Source organism: Amblyomma americanum, chromosome 11 (genome assembly GCF_052857255.1).
Source record: "Amblyomma americanum isolate KBUSLIRL-KWMA chromosome 11, ASM5285725v1, whole genome shotgun sequence".
In the NCBI taxonomy this organism is placed as follows: domain Eukaryota; kingdom Metazoa; phylum Arthropoda; class Arachnida; order Ixodida; family Ixodidae; genus Amblyomma; species Amblyomma americanum.
The window spans coordinates 24,398,334-24,410,420 of record NC_135507.1 but is presented as its reverse complement, the minus strand read 5'-3'; the positions used below and the strand labels follow the sequence as shown (position 1 = coordinate 24,410,420).

Genomic DNA, 12,087 nt, shown 5'->3' with positions numbered 1-12,087 from the left:
GATTGCACTTCAGTCTGCTTAAGAGCAAAAATGCGAAGGCCTTTCTTTCCCCCCACCTTGAGAAATGGAAAATACCTTGTCATGGCGCTCTTTGGCCGTAGATGCCCTTGCGCCATGAAAATCCATCATCATCACCACCTTTCTTCCTTCCATTTTTTTTTTAAATTTGTAAATAATTTGTTTTTTTATTTCATTACATATATGTTGCTTGTGAACTGTTGCTTAATCAACTTTTAAAATTTATTTATCATACAACTTTTGATTGACAGTTAGTGCGCACAACTTCAGTCTACAAACTTCCACCTATGCTACTTGTGAGCCAAGGCCGCCACGGTGGCTCAATGGCTATGCCGCTCAGCTGCTGAGCCGAAAGACGCAAGTTCGATCCCGTCCGCGGCGACCGAACTTCGATGGAGGCAAAATTCTAGAGGCCTGTGTACTGTGCGACGTCGGTGCACATAAAAGAACCCCAGGTAGTCGAAATTTCTGGAGTCCTCCACTATACGGTGTGTCTCAGAGCCTGAGTCGATTTGGGATGTTAAACCCCCATAAACCAAATTCATGAGCCAAGAAAGGCTTGCGCCTTAAATATTGGATGAGTCGGTACCTGCCATACATTTTGCAACTAGGTCAACAATGAGAGCAAGAAAAGGCACTACTACTGTCAATTAAATGTTTATTAAAAGCAGCACATATATATACTGATAAAAGTTTAAAACCAGGTAAAAATGGATCAAATAAACACTGGGGCAAGTAGGTGCATAGCATGGGGACGGCATGGCACACAGATGAGATAACGATGAGAGTTGCGAGTAGTGCATGTCCATGAGCTTATCGCCTGTGTGCCGCTTTTTGGCGCTTAGTTTTTTTATAGCAGAAGAATTAATGCAAGTGCTCATCAGCAAGGCAATCGAGTAGCAGTGTGTAAAACTGTAAAAAAAGAAATTCACCTTCTAAAGAACAAGATTAACTATATACCTGTGCTACACGCACACAAGAAATTGCAGTAAATGCTGAAGGCCTTAAGTTTAAAAGAACGTCTTGCTGGGCAAGTTGGTACATCTTTGGATTACAGGCGCCCACTCACGGAGCGCCACTCACAACTGATTTATTCGAAGGCACGACAAACATATATATACCAGCTGACACGCAAGGAATACTATCATGTTCCAATCTGATATGACAGCGACCGCGTGAAAAAATCGTTCTCTGCCCTATAATGTCATTATTTTTGGATTCGGTGCTATACGTCCATGATTAATGTCATTGTACGAAAGTCACGATAACACCTGCAAGGCAGTCAGAAAATTTGCTTGAATATAAACAGTGCTAATGAGCACATTACCTTGGAAAATTCTCATATGTAGCATAAAAAAAATTTCGCAGAGAATGCCACTGTTCTCGCTTGACAAGTTGAAAAAGTAGCCATAAACTCTCGTTTCAGCATACAAGCTGAGAGCATCTGTCAGAAGTGATAGTAAAAATGGTGCCCTTCACACCGAAAGTACAGAAAAAAATGCCGCATCTGGATAGGAAGTTGTCCCAAACAAAGCTGCATGCTTTTCTGCATGAGGAATTTTTTGATTTATGGTGGTTTAATGTCCCAAAGCAACTCTGGCCATGAGGGACGCCGCAGAGAAGGGCTCCAGAAATTTCGACCACCTGGGGTTCTTTAATGCGCACTGATATTGCATAGTACATGGGCCTCTAGACTTTCGCCCCCATCAATTTGACCGCCGCAGCCGAGATCGAACCCGCGTCTTTTGGGTCAGCAGTCGAGTGCCATAACCACGGAGCCACCGAGGCGGCACGTATGGAACGAGGTCAAGAGTACGCGTTGCTCAGGCAGATGAGATGTGGTGAACTCATTAGGTCGCGAGTGGCAGTAAAGCTAATGCTATCAGAGTTATGCATGTGGAACTGCATAAATGCCGTCAAAACTCGAGGCAATAAGCATTTACTGGCATTAAATTTGTCTGTGTGGCATGGGTTTAACTACACTGCCAATTCATCCTCTTCAATTTCAGAGAAGCATTTGAAAGAATGGAGTTGTAACCCTGCTGCTGATCGCAAACATTTACATGGCACCTAAAAATGATTTAAAGTTCTGAACTTCTAGCACTTCGCCATTAACGGCCTCTACTTTGTTTGCAAAAAATGCAAGCAGCTCGTAGAATGAATGAAGAGCAGATTACTGTACCAACAAAATTCACGAACCTGCCAACTTTCTGAGCGTCTAATGATAGAACCGCGCACGCGACGAATATTTAGCGTAGCGTAGACGTACGCCGGTTTACCGGGCGCATGCGCAGTGGCAGGGGCTAGGCCAGGCGCAGCCGGCGACCAGAAAATCGTCTGTGTACGCTAGTACATTTCCGCTATGCTAAATGTCTCTTTTAGCTAGAATGCACAGGTCGCAGTGGTCGTGTTGACGTACACGGAGCGCAGCCCAAAGCTCCAACGCATGTCTCCTCCAACCTGCACCGCTGTGCGCCGTACACCATAATGGCGCCCGCGGCCTCACGTGCAATTACACAGGAGTAAAACTGCTCGATGACCGCACGCGAATACAGTCTAGAAGTACAGAAACGCGCCATTGTCCATCGGATCATCTTCGACGGCCATAGCGTCCTCCATTCGCACAACGTTCTTGGGCATGTGGTCGCGGATTATAAATCCTTCGTTACGGCTGCCGACGATTTCGTCGACAAAACCGAACCAGTAAATAACCAGGCCGCGCCCGAAGCGATTCCAGTAGCTTTGATACTGGTCACGCGAGTAAGTCCTGTGGCACTCGGGATCGCCAAACAGCGCTTTGCTCTCTACCCAAGTCACGATGGTTCCCTCCACCACGATCGGCACTTCCAATTTGACGTCGGGAGTCTTGTCGTAGCCGCGGTCCCTGAGCGCGTCCTCGTCCACAAAGGCCAGCCCCAGGGCTTTCAGCTGTGTTTTCAAGTGGATTTCGTACTCCAGGCCGATGGAACTTTTCATCGCGTCGCCCAGAGGACCGTAGATGTTGTCGTTCACGAGGCATATAAACACCTCGGCCGCCAGCGCGCCGTCCTGGATGCAGGCGCTGTTTCTGAGCATCTCATTAATGTCCTGTTTTGACGGCAGTTCCGCGTCTCCCTCGTGGTGCTTCTCGATAATCAGGCGCGCCATGAGGGCTGGCGAGACACCTTGCTTGTCGGCGTAGCGCAAAAGAAAACCGGGCGTTTCGTATGCTGCGACACAAGCCTTGAAATAGTTGTAATGCTCGTTCGCGACTGTCGGAGACATTAAGATGTGGTACGTTTTTCTGGTGTTCCGCTGGACTTCGGCTGAGATGATGCTGCGAAGAGTGGTTATGTCCACGTCGGGAAAACAACACTGCACCTCGTCTAAACAATTGCGCAAGTTTAGCGTGTGCAACTTTTGCACGATCGCCTCGTAAGTGGCAAGCTTCATTTCTAACCGCACTTTTCACGCGACATCGGCACACTATCAACTCGGTGGAGCGGCTTTCATCAACTACGCAAGCATGACCGTTTGAACGCAGCACAACAAAGCCGAATCCAACGGCTGATTGTTGTTAGCCTATCAAAAGATGGCACATACCCACACTGGGGGATCGGCCAAGAATCGGGTGGCTATTCACCTGAACGCAGTTAACAAAAACTGCCAACCGCAAAATTATAATGCGAGACTGCGGTTGTAGCTGACTCAGCCCTATTTTTTTTAAGCGCTCAATACGAAAGTGTCCAGTGGCTGATTCAGCTGCGTGCATTTGCCGCTTGGCTGCTCGGTGCTTGGTTTCCGTTTTTGTCTCGAAACGGTTAGTTTCACAGGTTCTTGTACGAGTGGTGGCCCAATTAACTGGAAAATTCGAAGCGTCTGGTTTCAAGACGCTACTTCATGGCTGCCTTGTCATAGACGCTGCCATCCAAACTGCACAAACTGTACATGAAAAAAACAGCTGGGGTAACAGAGCCATAGCCATGGCTACATCGCTCGCGGCACCCGAACCGGCAAAGCATGCTGCAAGCCCTGCAGAGCTGAAAAGTAGAACTGGGAGAACGGTTCGGGCTGCGATACCATTTTCGCCAGACGTGAGACTGCCCGTGAGAACGAAGAAGAAAACAGCTCGCAAAGAGCCAAACACTTGTAAGAAGTGCGACGTCCCCATTAGGCAAGTAACTCATTGGCATGCTACGATTTCTCGTGCTCTCTCTGCGTTTTCAAATCCACTGTCACTTGTTTATAGAACATTCCTCATTTCTGTTCCCCAGGGGTGCGAGCAGACTTCTGTGCGCTGCGTGCCTCCAGTCATCTCTAGACGTCGGGTACAAGGAGGCGGTAAGTTAAACCAGACACGATGGCTGTGCGGTCATGCGAACTACTTGCGTGATATTTTTGCGTAACCGCCATGTTTTAAACAGCATTTCGCAGCGTCCCCCCCTCCGTAATCAGCACTGATCTCGCTTAGGTTACAGCAGCCGTGATCAGTTTCCTGCTTTTTTTGCAGCAAAACAACCAAGCATTTGAGGAGGAGAAGGCGAAATACCTGGACGATGCGAAGGCATTCGCTGCGAGCCTCGCCAACGGGTACGACGACCCAAACGCCGAGCGCCTTTATTGCCCGGAGTTCCGACCGCAGCGGGGGCCTTGTGCATGTATCCAAAAGTACCTTACCGGTGAGTATCGATCTCGTACAGTCGAACCTCGTTATAACGAAACTGTTTATTATAACGAAATAATGAGTATGATGGAAGAATGCGTATTTCCCTTGAAAGCTTGGTTGACACGGTCTGTAACGAAGTGATCGCCGGGCCCCTTCAACTTCGTTATAACGAAGTTCAACTGTATATGTCTCGTTCTCTGAGGGTTTTGCACTGACAGAAGCGTGAACTAATTGCTGCTTGCCGCAGGGGATGGCTCGGATCAGAAAGTTCGCAGTTTGCTGCAGCTGCTCCAGGAAGCCAAGAAACTGTCGCAGCAAAAGTGCTACAACTGGGAGGAAGTAAGCATGATGCCACATTTCTTTTTTCCTTCATTTTTTCTCCTTAATGCGACGGTATTTAGAGCCTCATTGGGAAAAGATGTATCTTTGGTCATAAAATTCGCCCATTGGCTGGAAGGAAGTGACATCACCAGACAGGAAGTGACATCACCAGACAGGAAGTGACATCTGTTCTGTTAAAGGCATCAACAGCTTTTAATGCTATCACATTACCAACATGTAAGGTAAATAGATGTCCCTGTGAAATTTTTTTTTTTTTTTTGGAACAGCAGCTTGCTGTGAACGCCTCACGAGATAGCGCACAAAAGAGCGGCCTAAATCCGTAAAGATTTAATGGTGGAGTTTGCCTCCCATTTTTGATCCCACCTTCGGCATGTTGCTTAAAAACAATTGCTAGTGTGCGCCAGCAGTTGCTCTAGAAAAAAAAGACCCTACTGTTAACGTAAACAAAGGGCCTATCGGGTCGCTCAGTGGCTTTGGCATTTGGCTGCCGATCTCCAATGTTGCAGGTTCAATCCTGGCTGCTGCAGCTGTATTTCAATGAAGGTTAAATACAAAAACACCCATGTGTTGCATGATGTCATTGCATGTAAAGAACCCCAGGCAGTCTAAATTAATTTGGAGCCCTATATTACAGCATTCCTCATAGCCCATGTGTTGCTTTCAGACGTTAAACCCCATCATTTGTATTTTTGTTTTTTATTTGCAATTAAATTTAATTTCAAAAATGGTGCAAGGCAAGTAATATATACGACTTGTTACACTGTATGTGTCTTGCTTTTTGCTTGAGTGTGTCAAATTACCTCATCTTATTTTCTGGGTGTTTTGCCAGAATGTGGGCTCATGAAGGGGCTCTAAGTTTGCTGGTTTTGTTATGCGTCATGCCTTTCTTAGATTTATTCGTGTGGAAAATCAGTGCACCGTTATGCTATACCAGCACTGAAATTTTGCATCAATTGTTATGCAGCTGCCACTAGTAGGACCACATATGCATAGTCAGATGACATGCGCATTCATGTGCTTTGCAGGTGAAGCGTGGTGGCAAAAGCCATGCCGTGGGCATGGGCAACGGCCAGAAGCACAGCGAATCTTTCGAGCAGTTTGTGAACGAGCATCGGCCTCGCTTAAGAGAGTTGAAGATGTGCGAGCGAGCAACGCAGAAGATTCTCTTCTACTCCAACAACTTTTTGCACCGATACCTCAAGACAGAGCCAAGCGTAAGAGACAGTGCATCATTCAGGCCATCAAAAATGATTTCTGTTATTCATCGGTTTATCTGCTAGGCTAATTATTTGTGGGTTTCGCTTAACCGCATTTATTGGATTGGTGTTTATTTGTCGTGAAGAGCATATATAGTATCCTCCCACACCTTTAATGTATGTGCCTGGTCAGTATTGGCCTGCTGTTAGCATTATTACAACAAATGAAGCTTGTGAAAGGGTCAAGTGTTAGTGTGTCAGCAGTGTTGCAGAGAAGGCGTGTGTATTTTACAAAAGTTTAGAGACAGGCAAGAACAGATCCACACAAAGCAATAGCGTCTGGAAATTTTTAAAGTCAAACTATATTTTGTGCGGTGATAAAGCAACATACTAAAAGGAAAAACAAACATACTAGACTCTTTTGGCGCTTTGGAATATGCAGTATCTAGGATTGACTTGTCAATAAGGTTTAAAAGTTGTAAATTTCTCAAAAATTAGCTTTGTATTGCTTTATTTAGATTTGCCAGTTGTGCAAGAGCTTCTGCATTTATTTATTGGGAGAGGTGTTCTATTGAGGGGGTTCATGACTTTGCCTTGTTTCCTTTGTGGTACCAGAAACCCACGGAGCTCGATATTGTAGTGCGCATGTGATGTGATGATCGGTAGCACTTCAGTTATGTTCGTGGTTCTTGCTACAGTATGGGCCGCTTCCACAGTAATCACTGTGGATGGCGCATTTGCTTATCGCAGTTCTTCTGTTGTTGTAATACAGGCTGCAAAAAATATATATATATATTTATTATATACTGATAAATGTATAAAATAGGAAAAGGATGAGTGTAATGTTAGAGACAGGAAGAGAACGGAGTGGGTTAGGGAACAAATGCGAGTTTGTATCCTAATCTAAATCATAAAGAAGAAATGGGCAGGTAGCCGCCGCGGTGGCTGAGTGGTTATGGCGCTCGGCTGCTGGCCCGAAAGACGCGGGTTCGATCCCGGCCGCGGCGGTGGAATTTCGATGGAGGCGAAATTCTAGAGGCCCGTGTACTGTGCGATGTCAGTGCACGTTAAAGAACCCCAGGTGGTCGAATTTTCCGGAGCCCTTCACTACGGCGTCCCTCATAGCCTGAGTCGCTTTGGGACGTTAAACCCCCATAAACCAAACCAGAAATGGGCAGGGCAAGTAATGCGAAGTCAAGTTAACCAGTGATCTTTAAGGGTAACACAGCAGATTCCAGGAGATTGCAAGTGCGGCAGGGGGTGTCAGAGAGTCGGGTGAACGGACAAGATGAGGAAGTTTGCGGAGACAAGGTGGTTGCAGCTGGCGCAGCAGAGGTTTAATTGGAGGGTTATGGAAGAGGCCTTTGGCCTGCAGTGGACGAAGTCAGGCTGATGATGATGATGACATATGTACACTGCAGAAAGGGCGACGGGTTCAACGGACCAAGGGCAAGGCTGCACTGGGGAAGCTCAGGAGCCTGGACGAACTGGCTGAGGATAGGTGCTGCCAGCAGAGGTGCGCGGGACTGGCGCGGCGCTACGCTACGCTCGTCAGCCAGTGGCGCGAGCGGTCGCAGCTGGGCCAGACCGAGAACCGCCGTGTACTCGCAGAGATGCTCACCCCCAGCGGACCAAACTCAACAAACTGCTACAAATTCATCTCCTGGGTGTGTTTCCATGGATGTGGACAATGAGCTGCGAAAGTGTGGAGTGTGTGAGCCATTGAGGGGAAAAACAAATAACTAAATCCTCTCGTGGCCTTCGCCTATAGCCTGGAATCAGATGGTGTACTCTGTTGGTCACACAGACATGTACAGTTGCTGTGATAAGTTTACAGAACACAGCTGTGCTGAATAAATTGAATTTATGTGCATGTAGGGTGCATTGTTTGAGATTTAAAGGTGCACTGTGTAATTTGCACTCTAATGTTTAAGCTTCATATATATATTTATTCTGGGCTGCAAGCACAGACAGCAATGAAATGAAATTTTTCCCTAGCATTGCATTCTGGAAACTTGTAGGTATGGGTGTGCTGTACATGCTGCATATCATCCACTTTCAGTCTTCATAGGCTCCAGTTTTTGTTAGTTGCATTCTCCAGTATTGATAATTAATGTCTACTACCCTATTGGAGAAATTGTAGGCTATGTAGGCTTTCATATTTTCTATGTAGTCGTGGAAAAATTTGTCATCTGAAATCAAACTTGAAACTGCTGCCCAACAGGGAGTATCGCTGTAATAAGCTAACCAAGATAAATTATTGCCCCTGTCTAATAGTAGGCCTGAATGTTCTCTTGGTAATCAGTTATATCCTCCGTAAAGACTCTATCTTGTGCTGCTCCCCATGAAACATCAGCCTAATTTCAGTGAATTACATCTTGTTTGTTTTGGTTACAATACAGCTCTTATTTATTTTCATGAGTTGCTTTGGTTTATAATTTGTACACCTTTCCACTGTACTACATGACAATTTTTCTTGGCAATGGGGTGAAGGCTAGAGAGCCAACGCATATCCTTTCGTTCTACGCGGCAGAATATATAGTCTCTGGTTGCGTTCAGTAGTGTCCTCTTAGACCATAGTGTACTGGTAATACTCATTATTTAAGGTGTATTTCTGACATAACTGCACACTTTCAACATTTCAGATACAGAGTCACGGCAAATACAATTCCTTTTATTACAATGGAGCGCAGCAAATGCACATCGAGCAACGTATCAGGCAGCAGTCCTGCGGCTGATCTGTTGTTGGCGGGGCAATGAAAGAAAATATCTTTCGTTTCATTGCCAAAAAATATGGTCACTGAGTAGGTATTAGATGCCTCACCCAATAGTGCAGGTGAATGACTTTACTTCTTGTTTACATCAGTTTTGCAGTAGCAAACAATGCCAGCATTACGAAGTTGTTTGAAAGGTGTGCAACTGTGTACTTTTTTTAATGTGTGGCTATATGCAGTCCTGGTACACATTTAAGTAGTTTTTTTTTTAGATACATTGCATTGTTTAGCAAGTTTCTTGAAGAAAACTTTAAATGCCGTGCTCTGCAAATCATTTGACACAGTTGACTTACATGCTGTATATATTGATGCAGTGACATAGTGATTGGTTTTTTTTCTGGTGGTTAATGGCCTCTTCCCTCCCCCATCTCCTGCAGGTGACTGGGTGCAGCTACACGACAATCGCCAAGGTCAGCAAACAGATGTTAGCCACTGGAGGTGACCGTGAACCACCACCTCACAAGCTCAAGAAGTTCTGGGACTCTAAAAACGGCACACAAGAAGAAGAAATCGCCGCCCAGAACGAAGCATTGTGAAGCATCTAAGCATTTTTATTAGCCGCAGACACCTCACTTCACAAAGTAGAGACATATTTCATCAGTTATTATATGTGACATCGTTTATGTGTGACAGTCATTATATGTGTTTTGCTGTTTTTGACTTGCCAGTAGAGCCGAGTTAAAACAAAAACCCTGCATTGTTTGGGGACATAGTCATGGGCACCTTTGGTAGTCACTAGCCGGTGTAAGGGAGGGCAGCCCTTTGCCTGTTTATAATGAAATATTTATTCTAAATTCCATGAGGTAAAAGAATCAGCAAGAAAAGAAAAACTGAGGTTGGTTAGAAAATCAAAAGCACTGTACTGTACAATACCCTGCATTTATTTTGCCATCCTGCTGTTTTGTTTTTAGCTGCATTTGTTTTAAGTATCTGCAGTGAACAACCATGTTTGCATTAAAGGGATACTACATTAAATTTTAGCCGGTCTAATTTTCTGCTGGAATGAAAACTGGAGTTCTTAAGATGACTGAAACTGCATTGTTTTTTTGCACGAAGCCAGCAGAAAGCCCTTTTCCCCTCCTTTTTTCCTTGAACTGGTGCACCTCGTGGCGGTGCCCCGAACTACAGCTCCTTGGAAATTGTGACGTCACGCGTCTCCCTGCCTCCGTGCCCGGCCGTGCAGCTGTGTGGATGCTATGTGCCACGTAGGGGGCGCTGCCAGTGCCGCCGCTTGTGTTCAGAGTCCTTTAAGGTTGAATTTGATCGACGCGGCTGCCAGACGAGCAAAGGCAGCGGTGCCAAAGTATTGTTGCGATAAAGATTGTAACAGTAGTGCGGCGGGGGATGAGACACGCCATGTCATGCCTTCCCAAAGGATGCTAAGCTCTGACGAATGGATCCGTGTGACGCAGCTAGCCTTTACGACAGACCTTCTAGCTCCAAATTTAATCGACAGCGACTAAGATATAAATCTTTCTCTGTTCCGAATCCACATGACTGAAACGAGAGTGCCTCAAACCTGGCGCATTTCTGTACATAATGACGCGTATATTTGTGAGGGAGACATTATACTGAAGACCCAGATCAAGGCAGGAGGGAGCGGTTGTTGTTGTTGTCGTCCTCAATATATGTAGCGGTAATGGTGGTCGATAAGCGAGAGCGCAAGCACTATATCGTCTTCCAGGTCAGCTGTCTGCCACTTCACAATACAAGGTTCCTAGAAAGCATAAGACCGAAAGCATGACAGCCGCGCTTTAGCGAAAAGGGGACCTAAACTACATGAAAATTAGAGGTTATGCAGTACCAGTGCCACAACTTCTTTTTCTCTTCAAATGTAGTGCAATTTCTCTTTTGGTGGGTAGAAGCTGGGAGCTGCAACAAGCAGACTGCACTCTCTGTCCTTTTGTGTAGTTTCTCTGGCCTTATTTGAACTTAATGCTTCATTTTCTGAAGTGGCTGTGGTGACGTGCTGGTTTGGTAGACGACGAAAGCAGCCACATTTTATGGGAGGTGAAATAGAAACATTTTTTCTCTATTTCACAGCATGCTAAAAAAAACCAGGAGTTTGAATTTAATCCAGAAGCCGCATTTATTGTTCACTCCACGCCTGGTTCAACTTCTGTGTCCTGTGCACTTCGTTCATTGATGATCCCCCCAAATTTTTCACATTGCTACTCTGCAATGGAACAAGTTTACTAACTGGTCCAGCTGCATACAATGTCAGCACCACTGCTGAGAAATTGCACCGCTGAGACTTTCTTTTCACATTTTAACTTTCAAAAGTAAAGTGTCTTTGAGCCTTCCAAGTGGTCATCCATGATATCAAACTAATTTTTAATATGTAGATAAAACTACTGATGAACACGGCAGGATATGGTGCTGCCAGTAGTATTCTTCAGTTTCCTTCGAACTAATTGGGGCTCCATTTAATGGGACTACGTGTAGAACATTCCTGGTTGGTTGGTTCACACCTTATTCAAGAATAAAATATGGGCAACTAAACCATAGTTTCGTGGTTTCTTTAATTGCATCATTGTGTGAAAAGAAATAAACCAGTGCCACATCCTGGTTTTGAATATTTTCTTTTTGGTCCTTAACAGCACTTCTTTTTGACATTTTAACTTTAAAAGGTGAAGTGTCTTTGAGCCTTCCAAGTGGTCATCCTTGATATCAAACTTTAATTTTTAATATGTAGATAAAACTACTGATTAACACGGCAGGATATGGCGCTGCCAGTAGTATTCTTGTTTCCTTCGAACTTGGCGCTCCATTTTAATGGGACTACGTGTAGAACATTCCTGGTTGGTTGGTTCACATCTTGTTCAAGAATAAAAGATGGGCAACTAAACTATAGTCTCGTGGTTTCTTTAACTGGTTTTGATTATTTTCTTTTTGGTCCTTAACAGCACTTTACTGATCTGGAGTTCCCAGGTTCGAACCCGACCGCGGCGGCTGCGTTTTTATAGAGGCAAAAACCCAGGTGGTCGAATTTATTCCGCAGCCCACCACCAGTACGGCACCTCTTTCTTCTTCTTAGTCCCACCTTTATCCCTTCCCTCACGGCGCGGTTCAGGTGTCCAACAATATATGAGACAGATACTGCGCCATCCTT

The 12,087-nt window shown here is 45.2% G+C and overlaps 2 protein-coding genes across 3 annotated transcripts; one reads left to right on the top strand and one right to left on the bottom strand.

The window, feature by feature from the left end:
• Positions 1–659: 659 nt before the first annotated feature.
• Positions 660–3,686, bottom strand: LOC144110372 (CDAN1-interacting nuclease 1). Its single transcript, XM_077643227.1, has one exon. The coding sequence runs from the start codon at positions 3,448–3,450 to the stop codon at positions 2,575–2,577; it is 876 nt and encodes a 291-aa protein (XP_077499353.1). The 5' UTR covers positions 3,451–3,686; the 3' UTR covers positions 660–2,574.
• A 60-nt stretch (positions 3,687–3,746) lies between these two features.
• Positions 3,747–11,821, top strand: LOC144110371 (uncharacterized). Of its 2 annotated transcripts, XR_013309817.1 has the most exons (8): positions 3,759–4,171; positions 4,272–4,338; positions 4,508–4,676; positions 4,911–5,002; positions 6,031–6,219; positions 7,623–7,868; positions 9,353–11,363; positions 11,715–11,821. XR_013309817.1 is itself a non-coding variant. In XM_077643226.1 (7 exons), exons 1-7 carry the CDS (start codon positions 3,981–3,983, stop codon positions 9,509–9,511), a joined length of 1,113 nt encoding a protein of 370 aa, XP_077499352.1. In that variant the 5' UTR covers positions 3,747–3,980; the 3' UTR covers positions 9,512–11,474. The 2 variants fall into 2 exon arrangements, 1 of the variants encoding a protein (XP_077499352.1); XM_077643226.1 differs by lacking the exon at positions 11,715–11,821 and having other exon boundaries at positions 3,747–4,171; positions 9,353–11,474.
• Positions 11,822–12,087: the final 266 nt, after the last annotated feature.